This window comes from Mus caroli, chromosome 16 (genome assembly GCF_900094665.2).
Source record: "Mus caroli chromosome 16, CAROLI_EIJ_v1.1, whole genome shotgun sequence".
NCBI classification, from domain to species: Eukaryota; Metazoa; Chordata; class Mammalia; order Rodentia; family Muridae; genus Mus; species Mus caroli.
Genome location: NC_034585.1, coordinates 27,351,437 through 27,373,792, shown reverse-complemented (window position 1 = coordinate 27,373,792; position 22,356 = coordinate 27,351,437). Strand labels below are relative to the sequence as shown.

At 37.6% G+C, this 22,356-nt stretch overlaps 1 protein-coding gene across 3 annotated transcripts in view; it reads left to right on the top strand.

The window, feature by feature from the left end:
- Positions 1-22,356, top strand: part of Atp13a3 (ATPase 13A3) — a 75,795-nt gene that overhangs the window by 45,797 nt on the left and 7,642 nt on the right. For 2 of the 3 annotated variants that reach the window (XM_021184510.2, XM_021184509.2), the window contains 13 exons: positions 1,860-1,984; positions 2,722-2,897; positions 3,220-3,342; positions 3,434-3,513; positions 4,443-4,485; positions 4,574-4,683; positions 5,505-5,601; positions 6,840-6,912; positions 9,198-9,366; positions 10,379-10,566; positions 13,678-13,766; positions 19,816-19,896; positions 20,915-21,004. In XM_021184510.2, coding sequence (XP_021040169.1) covers positions 1,860-1,984; positions 2,722-2,897; positions 3,220-3,342; positions 3,434-3,513; positions 4,443-4,485; positions 4,574-4,683; positions 5,505-5,601; positions 6,840-6,912; positions 9,198-9,366; positions 10,379-10,566; positions 13,678-13,766; positions 19,816-19,896; positions 20,915-21,004 — 1,444 coding nt within the window. The remainder of the gene's footprint in view (positions 1-1,859; positions 1,985-2,721; positions 2,898-3,219; positions 3,343-3,433; positions 3,514-4,442; positions 4,486-4,573; positions 4,684-5,504; positions 5,602-6,839; positions 6,913-9,197; positions 9,367-10,378; positions 10,567-13,677; positions 13,767-19,815; positions 19,897-20,914; positions 21,005-22,356) is intronic. The other variant, XM_021184511.2, reaches the window with a different exon arrangement.

The window sequence follows — 22,356 nt, the reverse complement described above, 5'->3', positions numbered from 1 at the left end:
AGTTATTATTTTGTTTTTTAAATTCTGCTTATGTTTGTCTGTGGGTTTGTGTATGTTGATGCAGTGCCCATGGAGGCCACAAGTGAGTGAATGAGTGATCCTGTGAACTAGAGTCACAGGTGGCTGTGTCTGCCTGATGGAAGTGCTGTGAACTGAATCTGGGACCCCTTTCAAGATTGGTACTATGTGCCCTTCACTACTGTGCTATCCCTACAGCCTGTTAGCAAATTTTTACAGTGTGTCAGTCATGTTCTAGGAATAGGCAACAATTTTGTTTATTTTCTCTAAAAGCCCACACTGCCCAGTGGGAGCCAGATACAAATTTGGCTCATGAGTATCTTGAGTCATTCATTATACCTGTTATTCTTTCTCTCCTCTGTTTTATTCTGTCCTTTGTCAAATGACATTACTGACAGCTTTTCTTTTCCTGTATAAATAAGGTTTTATTTTTGACTTTGTTTCTTTGCTATGATAAAGTCCTCTGACAAAAGAAACTGAAGGAAGAAGGGATTATTTTAATTTACAGTTCAAGGTACAGTCATTATGGTGGAGCAGGCAGGCAGCAGGAGCATGAAGCATCCAGTCCCAGTACAGTTGGGGAGCAGGAGAGTGAATATGTGCTGCTGTAGTGCAGGATCCCAGCTAGAGAATGAATGCCACCTTCAAGGGGTGGGTCTTTCCGTCTCCACATAATCAACAAGATATTCCCCCACAGGCATCCTCCTGTCTCCCAGCTAATACTAGATTTTTGCCAAATTGACAGTTGCTACCAACTATCCCACCCTTCTGATTTTTGTTGCTATAGGTGATAATGAACTCACCCATTTGTTAATATTTCATGCTGTGTTTAGTGTTTTGTAAGTAGAAAGGAATATTGTTTGTCCTGCTACTTCTGCCTGATGTAGAGTGGTGATCTGAACATAAATAAAAGCCAGAATAAGGGGGCTGGAGATATGACTCAGAAATTAAGAGCCCTGGCTGCTTTTTCAGGGGACTTGGGTTTCTAGCACCTATATGGTGGTCCACCCACAGTCTCAGTATTAGGTGAACCCAACATCTTCATATGACTTCTATGAGTGCCAGGCATACTAACAGTCATACATGCAGATAAAACATACACATACAAAAACCTAGTGATATCAAGTTGAAAACCACAGGAATGTCCTAATTCCCACAAAGGACACATTAGTCTTTTCTTTACAGTGTCACCCTTGTTGTTGGCCCCATTAAAGACTAATTGTTCATTTACCTGTAGTTCTTGAGCCTGTCCTATACAGAGAGCTCCTCATGCCCTGGAATACTGGGTCGATCCTACCCTCCCTTTTCTTCCTTTTCCTTCAGCCAAGACTGTCTCTTGTGTTTTTGCTTAATAGGAACAGGGTTTTTTGTTTTTGTTTTTTAAAATAATGATTTTTTTTTATTTAAACCTTTACATTTTAGAATTGTACAGTTCTTTAGAGTGCAAGATGTCCATGACATTTGGTGTTTAGCATTTGTAAGATCTTGAGTTAGGAAATCTGTTGAACGCACTGGCATGGTGCTGCTAACCTAGTTCCACGTTGTTACACTTGAATACTGTCCTTTGCCCTTTCCTTTCCCTGTAAGGTCTTTTTGTCTTTACCATTTTTTCTTTTTAAATAGACATTTCCAGGTGAACTTTATATTTTATGTCAGGTTCATTTTTATTTCAATAAAAATTACCTTTTGAGATTTAAATTTTTGGAAATAGTTAACTGATAAGTGTACATAGGGTTCATTGAATATGTGCACATTTTACTTTATAACAAAGATGTTTTAGATTTAGGTCTTATAGATTGCTCTGTTAATATTTTGTCTTAACAATTACATTAACTCTTCAGAGATGCCATTGAAAACAACATGGATTTTATGGGATTGATTATAATGCAGAACAAATTGAAGCCGGAAACCCCTGCAGTACTTGAAGATTTGCATAAAGCCAACATTCGAACTGTCATGGTCACAGGTGAGCATGACTGTAGAGCTCAAATTGTGTGATATTGAGGGATGGTCAGTTAGAAAGGCACATTATTTAGTGACTATACCATGTGTTGTACTATTTCTTTTTTTTCTATGTCTTTTTTGTTTTGTTTTTCGAGACAGGGTTTCTCTGTGTAGCCTGTTGTACTATTTCAACTCAAAATATTTTCCCAAGATAATAAGGTAGCTGTAATTCAGCTTTGACTTCTAACACAATCTGTTTCTGGAAAATATAGTAGTGAAGAAGAAACTAAAGCTTTTCAGTTATGTTCTTTTTGTTGTGGAGCCTTGGCTTATGTGAATTATCTGTGAATGTTTCCCCTGCTGTAATAGAAGATTCCTGAGCAGTGAGTCTTTGCCTCTTTTATTTTGGGGATCACTTACAATTTTTTAACATTGACGTAGACATAGAAAATGATTATCAGGTGTTAGAATCAGATGAAAATGTTTTCATTTACATTTCATTTTTGTACTATGTATGTATGTATGTATGTATGTATGTATGTATCTTTATACGTATGTGTGGAAGTCAAAGCATATCTGGCAGGAGTCAATTCTTTCCTCCCATTCCAGTGCCGAGACTCACAATTCCCTCTGACCATGTTGTGGACCTTCGTCCCTCCATAGCACTACAGTAGAAGCCTAGTGTTTGTTCTGTATATCCATGTTTCCCTGCTAACCTTAATGTCTTAAAATAAAATAAAATAATGTCTTTAAAATTAGGAGACAACATGTTGACGGCTGTCTCTGTGGCCAGAGACTGTGGGATGATTCTACCTCAGGATAAAGTTATTATTGCTGAAGCATTACCTCCAAAGGATGGAAAAGTTGCCAAGATCAATTGGCATTATACAGACTCCCTGTCACAGTGTAGTGAATCATCAGCCATTGACTCAGAGGTAATGTTTATATTGTCTTTTTAAGTTTGCTCATTTGAATTTTGTCTGGGTGGGGGAAAAGATGATAGACGAAAACCCAGTGTTAACAAGAACTAAATGAAAATAGAAGCCAGGATTCTCATTCCCTAGACTCTCACTCATCACTGTAAGAATCTGGGCGGTTACATTTGATGCAGACTTTCCCTTTGAATAAACGCTAGGTGTTTGATGGCACCGTTTATATATAGTGTGAAATCGTCAATCCTGCATAAACATATTGAATATAGAACTGTATTTTCTTGGTATGGGTGCCTGAATATTGTTTCAAATGTCTTACATATAGGCTATTCCAATTAAACTTGCCCATGATAGTTTAGAGGATCTTGAGGTGACTCGCTATCATTTTGCGATGAATGGAAAGTCGTTTTCGGTGATACTGGAACATTTTCAAGATCTTGTTCCTAAGGTAAGTAATGTGAATTTTTGGATGTGTTCATGAGCTCACTTTGAACAGCATTTTTAAAAAAAAAAAAAAAAAAACAATGTTTGTTTTATAGTTGATGTTGCATGGTACTGTGTTTGCTCGAATGGCACCGGATCAGAAGACACAATTGGTGGAGGCATTGCAGAATGTAGAGTAAGTATTGATGGGCTTTTATGGTTCTTTTCTTATGAATTACAATTTCATTTTCAAATTCTGGATGGTAACTAATATTTCTTTATAAGTTGAGTATCCTTAATCCAAACACCTGAAATTTGAAGTGCTTTAAAATCTGAAACTTTTTGAGTGTCACAGTAGAATTTGAAGCAAATATTTTAAAATATGAAAAAGTCCAAAAATCTGAAACACTTACTTCAAATGAAAAGTATTTAAAGTATGGGCACATGCATGTGAATGTCAAAGAATTGTTACCTATCAAGTATGTAAGAACATATACATATTTTTAAAACAAGTTCACTGACATATTTATCTGGGTAATGTATCCACAATTCTTTCTTAAGGTTATACCCTCATTAATTGGTGCTCTTTTTAATCGAAATGTATGTACATGTATGTTCTTTGTTACAAACAAACCTACTCCCCTGTTCCCTGTGGTCTTCCTTCCGCTTGTCCTCCACAGTCAGACTTATTCTTTCTTCCTCCTTCAACCTGATTTCAACTGATTTGTCCACTTAGTGCTTGTATGTGTAGGGGTATATAACAAAGAAGTGACTTTATTGCTTTCAACTCTCTCACACAAATGCATGTGGGTCATACATGGCTTTGGAATTTTAGTAACTAGTAATGTTTGAAGTTTCCAAGGGAGAAATCTTTACTCATAACACCAAAAACTGTTCAGGTTCTTACCTTGCCCCCCAGGTAAGGAAGTTGAGACACCAGAATCATTTGTCCATGTGCAGCTCCACCCAGTGCTGCCTGGAGAACAGCAGTGTCTGATGACCTGGTATGAAGGAGGACCACTTGTTTCATTTGTGTGTTAGCTCTCTGACTGCTGGAGGTGAATCAACTTCTTTATATGTGAATTGTAAGAAATTAAAGTCTTAAAATCATTTTTCTTTTCTTAGCTACTTTGTTGGGATGTGCGGTGATGGTGCAAATGATTGTGGTGTAAGTACTGTTTTTGTGATTTATTTTGTAGTTTTTTAGCCTGAGTCATTCACTGAATTCATCAGGTTTTTTTTTTTTTAACTGTTAGGCTTTGAAGAGGGCACATGGTGGCATTTCCTTATCTGAGCTCGAAGCTTCCGTGGCATCTCCTTTTACTTCTAAGACACCCAGTATCTCCTGTGTGCCAAACCTTATCAGGTAATAAAGATCTGACATTTTCATATTTGTTTTTTGAAGAGACCTTTTTAAAAAACATGTCTTGCCTGAATGAAAGTATGTGTACTGTGTTTGTGCCTTGTGCCCAAGGTGATTTATCATAAAAGTGTTTCTGAAACCCTGGAACTAAGAGTTTCGGACACTTTTGAAGTTGCCATATATCGAACCCCAGATCCTCTGGAAAAGCAGCCAGCACTGTTACTGCTCTCCAGCCCCAGAGAAAGCAACATCTCCACTATCCCCAAACCCCCACCCCTTTGTAGCAAAGCTGGTCAGAAATTCACTGTGTAGCCTGGATGGCCTTGAAATTGCTGGGTTTGTTTGTTTGGTTTTTTGAGACAGGATTTCTCTGTGTAGTCCTGGCTGTCCTGGAACTCAGTCTGTAGACCAGGCTGGCCTTGAACTCAGAAATTCCCCTGCCTTTGCCACCCAAGTGCTGGGGTTAAAGGCGTGCACCACCACTGCCCAACAGCCTTGAATTTGTGATCCTCCTGTCTGTCTCGCCTTCCAGTGGCTGTGAGTACAGATGTGAGAGCTAGTATTCCTGGCTCAGAGTTTTACTATTTTATTCTGTCTTGTACTTGACTGTAGTAGAGTGAATTATCCTGAAGAGCAATAGAACTTGTTTAATGCCAAGCCGTGGTTGAGCCTATGACACTCTTCCAGTTGTATTGCAACATACATTTTTTGATGGCCGAGAACTTTGTTCTAAATGTGAATGGTGATGTTATCTGTCAGGATGGAAGGTGTTCTGAAGGACAAGCTAAGGTGCTGCTAGTCACATTCAACGTTTTTATTCACAGGGAAGGTCGTGCTGCTTTAATGACGTCCTTCTGTGTGTTTAAATTTATGGCGTTATACAGCATCATTCAATACTTCAGTGTTACTCTCCTGTATTCTGTGAGTACCCACACCACACAGACATGTACTTAATGGTAAAGCACCAAAGATAGTGGGCCTGTGTCTTTGATTTTGAACACATGACCTAAGAAGGAAATTTATGCAGTTTGTATAAAATTACCTTGAGGATTTGGGATACATGTTTCTTAAAGCCTTGCACTCATGGTACAGCTTTGTGTGAAAAAAAAAATGTGTTTTCTTGTTTGTTTGTTTGGTTGGTTGGTTTGGTGTTATTCTTGTTTGTCTATAGTACAGATTGGCTTTGCTTGTCTGGACAGGATTTCAAGTTTGTAATCTCATTATGTGGTTGAGGAGGGCCTTGAAGTTCTGATCCTCAACTGATGTCATGCTAGGGATGGAGCATATGCCATCTGTGTTATAGTTACAGGTGTAGTCAACTTTGCTATGCATTTACAGAAATTTAAAAAAAAGACATTTTGGTCATAAAACTATGCATTTGTAGAATGTAGACAGTAGTTGTGATAGATTACTTACATTATGATTAACATGATTGACCTGTAATTTCCTGACTGACACTGTAACATTCTAAAAGTATCTTTGTGAACACTTCCTTTTATTATTTACAGAAGTGTCAGAAGGGAAGATTTAAAATAAGAAGAAACACTGACACTTGAATACTGAGTATTAGAATGCTAAATATTTTCAGTAAAAACCTGTTGCCAAAATTAAAAATGCTTTTGACAAATTTTAAAGTCAGACCTTTTATACTAAGATTTGACTTTGAAGTTATGTTGTTATTGGTTAATTCCAGAGTCAGATGTTTTAAGTATGTTTCTGTTTCTGCGATGAAGCATCATGACCAAAAAGCAAGTTGGAGAGGAAAGGGTTTATTTAAAGGCTTATACTTCCAGATCATAGCCCATCCCTGGAGGTAGTCAGGATAGGAATTGAAGCAAGGCTGGAGTGATGCTTATTTACAGAATTCAAGCCCACAAGCCCAGGTGTGAAGCCATCCACAATAGGCTGGGCCCTTCCTTCATACATTTCTCAATTACTTCCTACAGTAGTAATTGAGAAAATGCCTTACAGCTGGATGTCACAGAGGCATTTTCTCAACTGAGGGGCCTTCCTCCCTATGAGTCTAGCTTGTGTCAACTTGACACATTAAACTAGCAAGTACATACCATTTTGAAGGTGTCATTCCTGGGGAAAAACAAGACTGTAACCTGGTACAGTGCTATGAAAATACTCTTAAACTTTCACAATTGCTTTTGTAGATCTTGAGTAACCTGGGAGACTTTCAGTTTCTCTTCATTGATCTGGCAATCATTTTGGTAGTGGTATTTACAAGTGAGTATTTTGCTTTTTTTGTGTGTCAGAGCATACAAATGTTTGAAATTATGTTTTAAATTTTTGTAAATTTGCATCAGCCATTTTATGAGTAAGTTATATTGGTCTAGTTTTCCTGTATATGTTTTATTACTGGTTTATATTTTTGCCCTATCTGTTTTCTAGACTGGAAGTGGGGTTTATCTAGTGTCTGTGTCTCTGTCTTTGTCTGTCTCTCTGTCTCTCTCTCTCTCTCCAGTTTTTGGAATGATTTACTTACACCAAAAGAGCCATAAAACACTTAGCTGCTTACCTTACCCTTCTTGCTCGAATAATAAATCAGGAGAGTATCCAACTCAACAATTATGTATTTGATCCTTTCTGCATTATCTTACTCTTAACTAATGATGTTATTTTTCTTCTTTATTGAAAATAGATTCCCTTAGTTCACACCCTTTCCCGATTCTCACCTGACCACTTCCTTTCCTATTCCCACCAGTCCCTAGACCAGCCTTAGAATCTATTCAATTTTCCTTTCCCAGGGAGATCCATGCTTCTCCGTGCTTCTTCCTCATAGTACTCCTCTTTACCTAACCTCTCTGAGTCTGGATTGTGGCTTGATTATTATTTACTTAACAGCTCTGATCTATTTACAAGTAAATACAGACCATATTTATCTTTCTGGGTCTATGTTGCATCACCCAGGATGTTTTTGTTTTTTGTTTTTCCTAGTTCCATCCATTTGCCTGCAAATTTCATGATGTCATTTTTTAAAAATCACTCATATTTCATTGTGCAAATGTGCCAAATTTTCTTTATTCTTCAGTTGAGGGGTATCTAGGTTATTCTTAGTTTTTAGCTGTGGTGGATCAAGCTACAGTGAACATGGTTGAGAAAGTGTCTTTGTGGAAGGATGGAGCATCCCTTGGGTATATCAAAATGCCAACTTTTATTTTGAGACTGGGTTTCTTTGTAGTCCTGGCTGTTTTGGAACCTGTTCTGTAGATCAAACTGGCCTTGAACTCAAGAGATATGCCTGCCTCTGTCTCCTAAATGCTGGGACTAAAGACCTGTGCTTCCACCACCCTGCTTGCCAGATAATTCTTTATATATAGACCTTGAGAGGACAATTCTTCATATGGAAAAACAAAAGAGCCAGGATAGCCAAAACAATCCTGAACAATAAAGGAACTGTTGAAGGTGTCAACTATTTACCATCCTTGATGTCAGGTTATACTACAGAGCTGTATTAACAGCAGCTGAATGATATTGATGTACAACAGACATGTTGGCCAGGGGGTGATAGTGCATGCCTTTAACTCTATGACTATGCATTTCTTAAGGGGTATTACAGTGCTAATGCTCTGTGTGCCCTTGTAGAGTCTTCCTATAGGGAGAAACAAGATGTTAGCTTTTACTAATGTTAAGTAATAGGCATATGGCTTCTTCAATTAATAGGAATTCACAAATCTGTCCATATTGGAAATAAATACCTGGGAAATAAGTAAAAGCTTGCTAGCTAATATGAGGACTATTTCATTTGACCATGAAGAGATCCAGCTCTTCTTATTTATATTTTAGGAAGATAATTCTATGTGGAGAACTATCCTGTGCATTGTAAGGTACACAGATGATCCATTAAAATTCCAACTACTTGAAATAGAGCCCTTGCCATATCTTTCCTGGGGTGTTAAAATTACCTCTGATAAGAATTACTGAATTAAAAAAATGGCTTAGTAGATAAGACTAGTCAATGACTAAGCAAAGTTTATCAAAATTTAGTAACAGTTGATGATATCAAAAGGTAAATTTAGAAATTTTATAATGGAAAACTTGGTAGATCCCATGTGCTATCAGTGGGACTAATTTTCCTTTGAGTTACTGTTGTGTTCATAGAGCTTCAGACATGCTAGTATATAATTTATCTAGGGGTTTTTTTTTTTCCTCTTTCAATTTTATGTTACATCATGTTATGACATAACATTACATGGTTTTGCTGGAATTACAGGTGTGCACTACTCCCACACATTGGTTTATAGTTACTAGTTTTACTGGTACTGAGATTTTCAATGAGTTTCAGTGGAAAGGTAAAAGTTAACTGGAGGCATTTTTGAAATTAGAATTCTAAAAATTCGTTTACTTTCATAGATTATTTTAAAATGTATGATGTCTGGCTTGAGTGTTCAGAAACTTTAAATACTTAGAAGACAAAACCAGAATTTGAAAAGTCTTACTTCCAAGAGTATTTAATTATGTCTTAGTAAAAAGATTAGACACAATTTTTTGTCCTTTCCTTTCAAATATAGTGAGTTTAAATCCTGCCTGGAAAGAGCTTGTGGCACAGAGACCACCTTCAGGCCTTATATCTGGGGCACTCCTCTTCTCCGTCTTGTCTCAGATCGTGATCTCCGTTGGATTTCAGTCGCTGGGTTTTTTCTGGGTCAAGCAGTATAAAGTGTGTGATCCAAATTCAGAGTGAGTTGGTTGATCCATTGTAACAATTGTATAAGGTGACTATAAAAAGAAGAGCCTTGAAATGTATATAGAACTTGCAGCTTTTTTAAACCCCTCAATCATTTTGTCTTTTTGTCATGATGACTTCTGTCTTTAGGAAAGAGTGTCTTAATTTTCTGTTCATCAGTACCACAGCCAAGTTAGAAGGAAAGGATTCATCTGACCTGGGTTGAGACACTCACATTGTCTTTTATTAAACATCATTTTAAAACATCCTGAAAGAATATTACGTATTTACATACGAAGTGTTCTACTGTTCACAAACTGTAATGAATTAATTAATTTTGTCAACTCTTCAGTTGTGAATATTTTAATTTGCTTGATTGAGATTATCATTAACATTTTTAGCAAATTTTAAAAAAAAACCCATAGTTTTATGTATATAGGCATTGCCCATGCAAAGGAATGGACAAAATTGTTTTGAATCTTTTCAGTGTCCATTTATAGAGGTTTAACATCTGTGTTTGTTGCAGTAACATTACTAATTGTGTATGCCCCACAGTACTGTATACTTAGAAAAGGAGGGCAAGCCCTGACTATCAAACATTGAAGGTTGTTGTCAAACATCTTGTTGTCAGGGCTTGGCTACATATTAGCACAAGTCATCCTACAGTATAACCCCAGAGAAGTATGAGCCCTAGGTAAAGAAGTACAGTCACTTGTATTAAGTAAGATAGTGTATCCCCAGTTAGCATGGGGTAGATAGTGCTAAATTAAAGACAGACTTGTGATCTGTTTACATTCACTCTGCTAAAATTCCAAATATGTTTAAAGATTTTTGATGATAATTTTAACTGATTATAAGCTATAGCTAAAGGGTAAAGAATAACCTTCTGTGTCCTCTGTGCTGCTGCACCTTTTGCTATGAATAGCATTTTTTTCTTTGCATTGTAACGATTTAAGGCATCTAAAATAACATTGGCCCCTTGGGAATATGCTGCTGTGTTCTTAATGGGATCTTTGTGTGTTCCAGTGTTTGTAATACAACAAGAAGCTCATGTTGGAACTCATCACACTTATACAATGGGACTGAACTCGATTCGTGTAAAATACAAAATTATGAAAATACCACAGTGTTTTTTATCTCCAGTTTCCAGTACCTCACAGTGGCGGTTGCCTTTTCAAAAGGAAAACCATTCAGGCAGCCTTGCTACAAGAATTGTAAGTATGACATCATGATTTCCACCTTTCTCTTCCTTTACAAACCTGATCTTGGCAAGATGCCAGTAATCCTACTTAGCCACATACATAGCCAGACCCTTCTCAAAAACAAAACCTAAGAAAAAAAAAAGGAATAAGTGAATTTAACTGGCAATTCATTCTTCATGGAGAGGCAGGTGTTTAATGCTTGGAATATTTACTGTCTTGACACTTTCATGACCATTCCCACTCTTACATTTAGAAGATTCTGGTTTTCATTGCCTGTTACTTTGGGCCTCTTTCTTGCTTTGAGTGAGTCTAGAGAATTAGGATTGGAAGCAGGGACCTGTAGGAGGCTCTGGGGAGACAGTAGGTGTGCTTTTCTCTTGAGTGTTCTTCACAGTACAGCTGCCTTACCCCTTACACTGTTGTCAAAGTCAGGGTCTGTAGAATTTCTAATTTTAATCACTTTTGCTCCCCATTGCAGAAGCGGCCAACAGTTCTGTGTGTCTCTATGGGTTTCAATATAAATATCCAAAATTTTAGCTGTATAGACAAAACTTGGTTCAACATGTAAGTTGCTAGCTTTTGAAAATAGAAATGAGAGCAGTGAAATGGCTCTGAAGGCCACCTGTCCTGCCACAAAAGCTTGACCTGAGTTCAGTCCTTAGAACATGTAAAACTGAAAAAAGAGACTGAGCTACACACAGATGTCTGTGACTTCCACATATGTCCATGGTGTGTGTGTGCCAGTTGACACATGGTAATAATAATTTTAAAAATTGAAGACATTAGTTGATATGGCTTTTGCAGTGTCATGGAGCAAGTGACAAGTGTTTGTGTGTAGCTGTGAAGAAATGTCATTGTTGAGGTCAAATGCCAGGACTAGATTTTAGACATCAGATGAGCAATACTCTCTGGAATCTCATTCTCATTCTGGAGTTGAGAAGCATTTCCACATGCACGGGTCCTCTCTGACCGTGTGCGCATGTGTGAACAGGTAACATCGAAATGGGGTTTACTGGTAATTTTTCTGTTTTAGATATTTATGAACATTCATGTTACCGTGTAACTGTAACTGTTATGGAGATCTACTAGAAGCATGCCATGCTACTTAGAACACTTTATAATATAACTAATGCTAACTTACTGAAAAGGCAAACCTTTTTGGAGGGGGTGAGTGGAGCCATTATTAGGGCTTAAACCCTAGGGACTCCCACCACAAGCTAGGTACCTATCATTGAACTATATCCCCAAGTCTCCTCACTTTGGCATAGCTTGTGTAGGTTAGGCTGGGTAACCAAGCTTACTCAGAGCTTGTGCTAGGACTGCAGCTGTTTGCAATCCTAGCACACAGGTAACACTAGGGAGCTACCTTGGCATAACACTTGCTGGGTAAAGCACTCTTGCAACTGAGCCACACCCCAGCCCTTCCTTACTTAACTTTTTTTTTTTTAATTAATATTATATGTGGAAGATAGATGACACCTTTTTGGAGTCAGCTCTCTTCCATCTTTTACATGAGAGTCAGATTAGACTTAGGTCACCAAGCTTGCACAGCAAATGCCTTTACTTGCTACTTTTCCTTAGCAGATTTTGTACTTATAATTCTCCTGCCTCATTCTCCTGAATTTTGAGATTGACGATAGAGTGTGCCGTGTCCAGAAACAATGATTTTCCTTTCTTTTTTCTTTTTTCTCTTTTCTCTATTTTGATTTTCATTGTCCTCTATAGTTATGAAGAAACCTAGCCCTCGGATTAGTATCAAATTAGGAAAATTAGCTGTAGTGATCTAAGAATACATTCTACCCTATCTATACTTACACTGTCGTGAGTGAGTGAGTGACGTCAAACAGGGACAGTTGTAGGGGTGAACTCAGGAATGTACAGCTTTCCAGGCAAGTACTCTACCATAGAGGTTTGTTTTTGTTTTGTTTTGGCAGAGCTGGGTTTAAAAGTGTGTGCCCCCAACTCCACCACCACCATACTCAGTTTTAAGCTACTTGTTTTAAAAGTACATCTTTTACATGATTTGGAGACTTCAAATTTACCTTCTCATTTAGTTTTCAGTTGATGCGAATAAGCACTTTATTGTTGACAGTGGCACTGGTTTAAGTATACTAAAATATTTCAGCAGAGATATCATAAAACCACTTTATTTCCTGTAAGCTTTGTGCCTGCAGAGGGTATAGAGGAACCAATATAGTTGGCCATATATATTCTGCTAGTTTCTCTGTTTTCCTGTTAGTACTATACATTGCCAGTGAAAGTCTTAGAACAGTTCTTTGCTAAGGCTATTCACTTGTTCTCTAGATCTAATCAGTGTAATATATTATTATACTTAATTTGAGATTTTTGTCTGTACTGTTTAATATTTGTCTTGGGTGTAGAAGCAATCTTTCTAGAGTGATATTCCCTTCTAAAATTAAACCTACTATCAGTGTAGCTTAGTTGTTATATATGCATAATTGTGTTTGTGCTTCCATTTCAAGTATCATGATGGTTCACACTCATCTCAACTATCATTTCTCACCAGACTTTGCTTCTTTGTTTGAGGCAGGGATATGTAGCTGAGGAGGGGGTATTGACCCTCTGATCTTCTGCCTCCCAGGTTGTGGCTTTGAAGGTGTTACCACTGTGCCTGGTAGTTTCAGTTTTGTCATAGAAACTGGTTGGAGTTTTTGGTCCTTGTGGGATTTGTTTTTTGTTTGTTTGTTTGCTTGCTTGGTTGTTTGTTTGTAAAATCCAACTTCTGTCTTTGCCTGTGAAGATGTTATTACTAAATTTAGTGATCAGGGTTTCACTATGTATTCTTGGCTAGCCTAGAACTCAAGATCTGTCCACATCTGGAATGCTGGGATTAAAGCATATGCCACCATTATCTGACATATATTTAAGGTTGAAGGGAATAGATTTAAATGTATCTAATAAATCTGTTGGAAGAAGAGGAGGAGGCTATGCAGAATGTCTTATACTGTAGGTAATAACATTATATGCTTTTTATATTTCATGAACTTAAATAGAGGTATTCAAACCAAAGTGTGTGTTTGAAGTATTTGTATGCTTCTTGGTGTTTGGCACTTTTTAATTTAAGGGAAACACCTAATTTTATTGTTTGCTTTTCTTTTCCAGATTTTTTTGTTATATCTGTGATTATTTTGTATGTTTTCATATTATTCATCATGTTGCATCCAGTTGCCTTTGTTGACCAGGTTCTTGAGGTAAGGCTAAGCACTTCATTCTTTACTTGTCATGGTTGATGGGAACTGGGAAACAGTAGTAAGACATTGATTGATAGAAAGAAAGTCATTGTTAGTATCATGTGGAGGGTAGACAGCTAAATAAAGATTAAATAAACTACCTTTATTTTTTCCAGTATTGCTTCTTTCCCTATACCTAATATATAGTTGTATTTACCAAAAGACACTCTAAAAAGAATGGACATAGTTAAAGTAGATTTTATTGATTGATTGTTTAGTTCATTGACCCATCCTTTCCCATGTGTCATCTGTGGTACATCTGTGATGTATCAGTTCCCAAGTGTGGACTTTGTGACTTTCATCCTATTGGGAGCTTTATATATTTTGTGTTTTGAGTTCTCTTTTATCTTTTTTCTTTGGTAGTATCAGATTGTCCAAATTATTATGACTTTGTTAGGAATCTTTATGTATTTCAGATCAGGACGTATGCTGCAGCCTCTTGTTGAATCATCAAGATAGTTATCTATTGGATATTTCTTTTTAAATTCTAAATTGGGCTTTTGGGGACCCAGAAAAAGCACTTAGGATTAGAGTTGAGATGCTCAATAAATTCAGGGTACAATTAGTTCCCTTTTCTGTGAGCAATACCTGTTTTTCATGTTGTGTTAGTTACTTCTCTCATTCCCATGAATAACTGATGAGGAAAGACTTATTTTGGTGCACTGTTGGAGGGGATATTGTCTGTCAGGATAGGTGATGAATACTAGTAGAAGTTTGAGGCAGTTGGTCACATTGCATTTGCAGTCTCTGTGCTGACTGCTGTGGACACTGACCAAAGAAGCTTCTCTGACCACGATTGAGAGCAGCCCTGTTCAATGGAAATGGACATATTTAGAAGGCTCACATCCATTTAGTCAAAACAATAGGATTAGATTCCCCTAGGGATCATGACTTGGCCAAGCCATGGACCATGTTTACAGCCATCAAGTTTGCAGTGAGATCTGCCCTATAGAGTAAGCCTGAAATCTACTCAGAGTAGTTGGTTGTGTCCTAACTAGTACATACATCTTTGCATTCCAGGTCCACTGCTGACTGTTCAGATCAGTTTCAGCTTGATTTCTTTGTATTACAATTGAAGTGTTGTATCTTCAGCACTTGAGTCTTCCAGCTGTGATGAATGAGCGGTGGTTGTAGTCTGTATTGGTGGAGGGACCTAGGGAAATAGCCCACACCTGACACTGAGAATATCATATAATATTTTATGTCTTCTGGAGGAAGCATGGTACTTCATTCAAACCCATTTTTTTTTTAAAAAACAAAACAAACAAAACATATATATGTTACAGACAGTTGTGAACTTTCATGTGGGGTTCTGGGACCTGAAGCTCCAAGAGCAGCAAGTGCCCTCAACTGCTGAGCCATTTCTCCAGTCCCTGTAGGTTATGTATATTGTTAATTAGCTTACAGAGAGTAGATGTCCATAAGGCTATTTTCTTAGCTCACCCCTAACTCCCTCTTCCTCCCCATCTCCCTACCCCTGCTGAAACCTTTAACCACTAGTATTGTTTCCCACTACTTTCACATTACATATGTTCCACTACCTCCATTCCCTGTAAGGCCCCCTTCTTGCTTCCTGGCCCCACTAAAAATTTGAAGGTGGAATCCACATATAAGTGAAAACATGTATTTGTCTTTCTGAGCCTGCATTGCTGCATTTACTATAGTTTTTTCCAGTTCCACCCATTTTTCTGGAGATGACATAATTATTTTTTATAGCTGAGTAAATTCCATTGTATGTATGCAGCACATTTTCATTATCCATTCCTCATTTTATGAGCATCTAGGCTGATTTCATTTCCTAGCTATTATGATAACAAGAGCAGTGACTGTGTGGCTATCCCTGTGATAGGATATAAAATCCTTGAAGTTTCCAGGAATGAGATTGCTGGGATCATGGTAATTTCTGTTTTTTAGCTTTCCATAGAGGCTGCACCAATACATACTTCCTCCAGTAGTGAATTAAGGGTTCTTTTCCCACATCCTCACCAGCATGTGATGTCATTTGTTTTCTTGACTTTTCTGTCTAGCTTTTCTGACCAGGTGAGATGGAATCTCAAAGCAGTTTCAATTTTTATTTTCCTAGTGGCTAATGGTGTTGAGTGCTTTTAAATGGTGACTGGCTCCCCCCCCCCCCTTAGAACTCTTTACTCAGCTCCTTTTTTTAAAAAACAATTTTTTATTAGATATTTTCTTCATTTACATTTCAAATGCTATCCTGAATGCTCAGTTCCTTTTTTGTTGTTAATTTTGTTTTGTTGTTTGGGTTTTTTTTTTGTTTTTGTTTTTGTTTTTTTTTTGTTTTTGTTTTGTTTTGTTGTTTGGGGTTTTTTTTGTTTTTTGTTTTTTTTTTTGGTTTTGTTTTGTTTTTTTGGCTGTTCTCTTTAAGTTTCTTGTTCTTTGTATATTCTGAACATCCTCTGTTGGATGTATACTTAGCAAAGATTTTCTCCCATTCTATAGGTTGCCTCTTGATAGACAAAGTTTTGGTTTTGGTTTGGGGTTTTGTTGTTGCTGCTGATATACAAAAGATTTTTAATTTAATGTGATCCTATTTGTCTGCTGTTGGTCTTATTTTCTGCCTGAGCAGTCAGGGTCCTATTCACAAAGTCCTTCCCTGTACCAATATCTTAATGTATACTCTACTTTTGTTTGTTTGTTTGTTTGTTTACATTTGAGAGTTCTAGGTCCTATGCTAAGGCTCTTCATTTATTTGGAATTGGGATAAGGAACTAGTTTAATTCTACATTTTGTTCTCCAGTTTTTTCCATCATACTGTGTTGAAAATACTATCTTTAATCCAACTAGTGCTTTTGACATCTTCGTCAAAAATCAAATTGCAATAGTTTCCTAAACTCTTATCCAGGTATTCTATTATTCTATTCTATTCTCTTTTTTTCAATTTTTCATTAGATATTTTCTTCATTTACATTTCAAATGCTATCCCGAAAGTTGTGGCCCCCCCCCCTGCTGCTCCCTTACCCACCCACTCCCACTTAATTGGCCCTGTACTGGGTGGGGCATATAAAGTTTGCAAGACCAAGGGACCTCTCTTCCCAATGATGGCCAACTAGGCCATCTTCTGCTACATATGCAGCTAGAGACACAAGCTCTGGGGGTACTGGTTAGTTCATATTGTTGTTCCATCTATAGGGTTGCAGAACCCTTAAGCTCCTTGGGTACTTTCTCTAGCTCCTCCATTGGGGGCCCTGTGTTTAGATGACTGTGAGCACCCACTTTTGTATTTGCCAGGCACTGGCATAGCCTCATACGAGACAGCTATATCAGGGTCCTTTCACCAAAATCTTGCTGGCATATGCAATAGTGTCTGCGTTTGGTGGCTGATTATGGGATGGATCCCCGGGTGGGGTAGTCTCTGGATGGTCCATCCTTTCGTCATCCTATCCTATCCTATCCTATCCATCCCAGTGTCTCAGTAATAATGGTGGTGGTGGCAGCGATGTTTGCCAGTACCATGCTGCTTTTGTGACTGTGGCTCTATAGTATGACTTGAAATCAGTTTGGTTATATCTCCCCCAGTATTGTTTTTGTTCCAGATTACTGGTCTGCAAATTCTATGGCCAGCAGAGTATTTATTGATTCACATGAGGCAAGAAGGAAATCCAGTACAACATGACTCACTGTCAGGTGTTGACTCAACAAAGTAGTTTTTTCCAGGCATATTTAAGTACAGCACAATTTTGGGGAAAGGTTCCTGGTGATAACGCAGTCCTGTGTGTACAGTAAAGCTTAGACATAGTTACATCAAAACTTGATAAAGTCCAAGTGACCTCTTCCATAAAGATATGTTCTTCGGATTAACTGGGAAAGCGGGTTCAAGGGTAAACAGCCCATGGTAAAGGTCCGGAAGAGGATGGTGCTATAGACTGAAAAAAATGAAGAGTCAAGGAGAGCCAGGCATGACCTGGGCATACAGTTAATGGAAAGGTCACAGGTTTATTAACCACATCCATTCCCAACCTTTGGAAATACATCTGTTGTTTGAAGAGACATTCCTGGTTTCCCTAGTACTTACCTGACAGTACAAGGACCTCAGGTCTTCTATACCTTCTTAGGAGTTTTCTTAATATATGATCTGTTTTAAAGACTGCTGAAAGTAATGTATTTGCAGTGTTTGGATGGAATGTTCTGTAGGTGTCTTTTAAGTCTGTGATGTCATCTAATTCTCATCTTCATTTTGTTTTGTCAAGAAGACCTGTCAGTTGATGAGCGGCAGGTGTTGGAGTCACCCACTACTATTTTTCTGTTGATCTGTGACTTCTTATGCAATACAATTTGTTTTCTGAAGTTTAGTGCAACTGTCTTTAAAACCCATGTTTACACTTGCAATGTCGTCTTGGTATATGAAATGACCATCTTTAATCACTTGTTTTGGCTTCAAGTCTATATCTTTGTCAGGTATTAGAACACTTGCTTGTTTGCTAGGTCCATTTGCTCAGAAACTGAACCCACGTCCTATGCAAGAGTAGCAAGTACCCCACTGTGCCGTCACTCTGGCCCCTTTAATGGAGTCTGTTGCCATGACAAAATACTTAAAGATAATCATAAAGAAAAGAGAGGGGTTTTTGTTTGCTGGTTTGGTTTGTTGGCTTTCAGTTCTGGATGTCTGAGCACTGGACCAGCATCTGGTCAGCTTTTAGTGCAGGTGCCATTTCTCCTTTCAGAGCCCCAAGGCTCCTGGGAAGGCAGATTGGCATGAAGAGATCACATAATAAGTATTTATAGTAAGAAAGGGCAAAGGAAGCCCCATTCACTCGCTTCTCCTATAACTAAACTACCTTAGTACATTGATCCTTCCTTGAAGGAGGAACCCCTGTGAACTAATTGTTCATGAAGACCCATTGCCTCTTAGCGTTTCACATTTAAAAAGTGTGTTTGAGTGTTTTGTTGTTTTTGTTTTGGTTTTGCTGTTTGTTTTCCTATTCTGAAAATCAATTCTGTGATTGGGATCATTGGGCAATTCTGGTTTGGCCTTCCATCATCTCTTGCAGATGCCTCATCAAACTGTAAGGAGTGGTAGTATGTTAATGTGACACACATCAGGTCATCTCCTTGGCCTTTCACAGAGTGTCTTAGGTACTCTGTGGTAAATACTTGATAACTAAAATGTTTTAGGTTGTAGAAAGCAGACAGATTTTGGTTGGATGTGATGGCATGTAGATATATAGTTCAGCTATTTGGAGGCTTAAGTACGGGAAACTCAACTTAAGATTTGACCACTATTAAATTAGTATCCAGCTCAGTGTTTTAAAAAAGATGTATTTTTAATTGTGTATATGTTAAAGAGATGTGCATGCTGATTGCCATGACTGTAGCAGCCAAATGAATTGATTGAGCATTGATTGAATCCCCTGGAACTGCAGGGGATTAACAGGTAGCTGTGAGCAACCAGACTGGATGCTAGGAACTGAGGTTGGAGCCTTTGGAAGAGAAGCACATGCTCCTAACCATTGAGCAATCTCTGGCCACTGCCTCATTTTTGAAAGACATTTTATTTTAAAAGTATAGATTTGTTAGACATTTGTAATGCTGTAGATTAGAGCATGCGTGGACTTTTGAGTCTCTTAAGATTTAATTGTCACTTCAAATTATGAGTTAGAAGCTTTTTTGTGTGAAAAGATGCATGCTTTGTGACATTGAAAGTTTAATGAAAAATATACATAAATACTTTATGTGTGTATATAAATTTGCTATATATATTATATACATATATATCCTATTATATACATATATACCTATATATACATATGTATATATGTAATAGGATTTCAGTAAGCTTGGATTTGTTTGTTGTTGTTTTTTTAAACAGTCTCAGGTATCCCAGTCTGACTTTGAACCCACTAGGTAGCTGAGGGTTGCCTAAGCTCATAACCTTTCTGTGTCTGTATGTAGCCATGTACTTGTGCCACCGTGCCTGGCTTCAGAGACCATGGTGTGATACTCTAATATCAATTAAGATGACAACTTTAACTAAAGTATTTTTGTCTTCTAGATTATGTGTGTACCATACCAGTGGCGCATATATATGCTTATCATTGTTCTTATCAATGCCTTCGTGTCTATCACGGTGGAGGTAAGCACTCAGCTTTGGGATTCTTGGGTGACTTAGTGCTGAGAGAGCAGGTAATACTATTTATTATTCAGAAGCCCACACTCACATTTCATTTTAGGGAAATTCATTTAGCTTCCTGATCTGACCTTTTCTGTAAGATTCTAAGATTTCTAAGATTTGATGGCGTTGCATTCAGGCACTAGATGTGAATGAGGTGGACAAATGAGATGGGGGGTGGAAAGAGGAGCAGGTATCCTGAGGAGGCAGCTCCCAGAGCCGTGTGCTCTGAGGGGAGAGTAGAGGGGACCACTCTAGGAAGAAAGAGTAGTAAGCTCTCAATGCTGCTCTTTATACCAGTATAAGAAACAGATGTGGCAGATAAAACTGTGTTTAAAGGTTTTTACAGTGGAAGCTTTTGAAAGTATGTGTATATTTTAGTGGTAATTCTAGATTGAGAAATCCTAAAACTCAGCTGTCCCAACAAAAGATGGCTTAGATTTAAGTTGACATATGGGAGCATGGATGTTTGTAGTGTACCATTTTAAGTTGTTCCATAGGCTACATTTTCTGTTCAGGTTCTGTGCCTAAAAAGCACATCTAGGACTGTGTCACAGCACTCCCTTTCTTACAGTGTACATCCATCTTCTCAAATGTTAGTTTTTATTCTTGTTAACTAAAGAATTACTTGTATTGGGCACTGATGAAATGTTTGTGTATATATATAGACGGAACTAATAATTAGATATTAAGTGAAAATAACTCTTTAAGAAAAAAGGCTATGAATCATCAACATTGTTAAGGGAGCACTGGAGAGCGAATCTGAATTTTAGAAAATTTAGTCTTTTATCAAGAATTTTGTGATTTTGTATCTATTATAAAAGCTCTGTTATTTATCCTTTTGTAGTATTTACTGAGGCTTGCCATATGAAAAGCCAATCAGTGTTAGTGATGTAGCATTGTGTGAATGTTATCAAATGTGTGTGTTTAAAAGGAATGACCTGTTTAAGTTTAATTCTTAACTGACTGGAATATCTCTCAGAGCTTCTTCCTTGACACGGTCCTTTGGAAAGTTGTGTTCAATCGAGACAAACAAGGAGAGTGTCGTTTCAGCACCACACAGCCACCACAGGTTGGAAATGAGCAGTTACTGTCAATTCTTCACTTACATTTTGGTTTTTCCACTTGCGTTCTTGGTTCTGTTACTGTGTGTGTAGCTTCCGCTGTCTTTGTTGTGCCTGGCATTTCTTCTTCTTTTTTTTTTTTTAAACAAGTTTTAGGAAAATCATGGCAAGCACTTAATAGAGGCTTTTTAGGACTTTGGGAATTTCGTAAGACTTTTCCAACCCTAATTCTGTGTGTATGTGTGTGTGTTGGTATGCCTGTCTGTCTTATCCTTATACAGAGTTTCTTTGTGTTGCTTCGTCTGTCCTGGAATTTACTCTATAGACCAGGCTGGCCTTGAACTCACAGAAATCTGCCTGCTTTTGTCCCGAGTGATGGGATTAAAGGCGTGTGACCTCCTAGCTAAGAGTTAATTCTTCCATTTCTGTCTGCTTTATTTATGTATTTGATTGTCACTAGTTCCTTTACAGGGTAAATGTTACACAAACAGTTTTGAATCAAGTTTTTTTTTTTTTTTTTGGTTTTTTTTTTTTTTTTTTTTTTTTTTTTAATCAAAATCAAGCAACACATTTTGAGGATTTATTTCTGATTTGTATTTTACTATTTTCATGTATTTATTTTGCCAGTCGCTATGTATGCATTATTTTAAGGTGGCCTTTTGCTTTCCCTGACAAATAACTCTAACTCAGAAAATTGTTTATTTCTACTTAAGCAGTGATGAGGGCTTTTAAAGTCCGTGAAATAGCCTGTGACTTACAAGTAACACAAGGTTTCTCTGGCAAAAGGAAAGAGAAGCAGGCAAATCTGTTCCCTAGTAGAGAATGTTACAGCAGAGATCCTGACAGGATGGACAGATTATACTTAGACTGCTGTCAATCAATCAGAGCCCTATGAAAACCTTAATCTCACCTTGTCAGGAGTTGTCGCACACAATCTCACACATGTGAAGTATCTGTAGAAGTACTAGATCATAGTTGAAGGATAGATTGTACTGCATTAGAATCTGCTTCAAAACATGTTACCAATGCTCTTTTTAGAGTAGGTGATATGTTCAAGGCTTCAGCTATCCTTAAGCCATGTGAGGGATTGATGAGGATTGGCTGGAATTTCTTACTTAGATCATTAACTCATTTTCTTATACCTTCTTACCTAAATGGTGGGTTTTACCTAAATCTCTGGGTTTTGTGTTGATAATGGTCTAAGATCCATGTTTCATGCCAGACTTGCTGTATAGGATTACAGTGCCATTTTGTGCTCTGCTCTGTGGTGGAGTAATGGTGGCATGCATTGATAAGCATGAGCCTGAAGTCAGTTCCAATTTCTTTTTCCTCAAAGCGGTGTGATGCCTGTTAGTTGTGG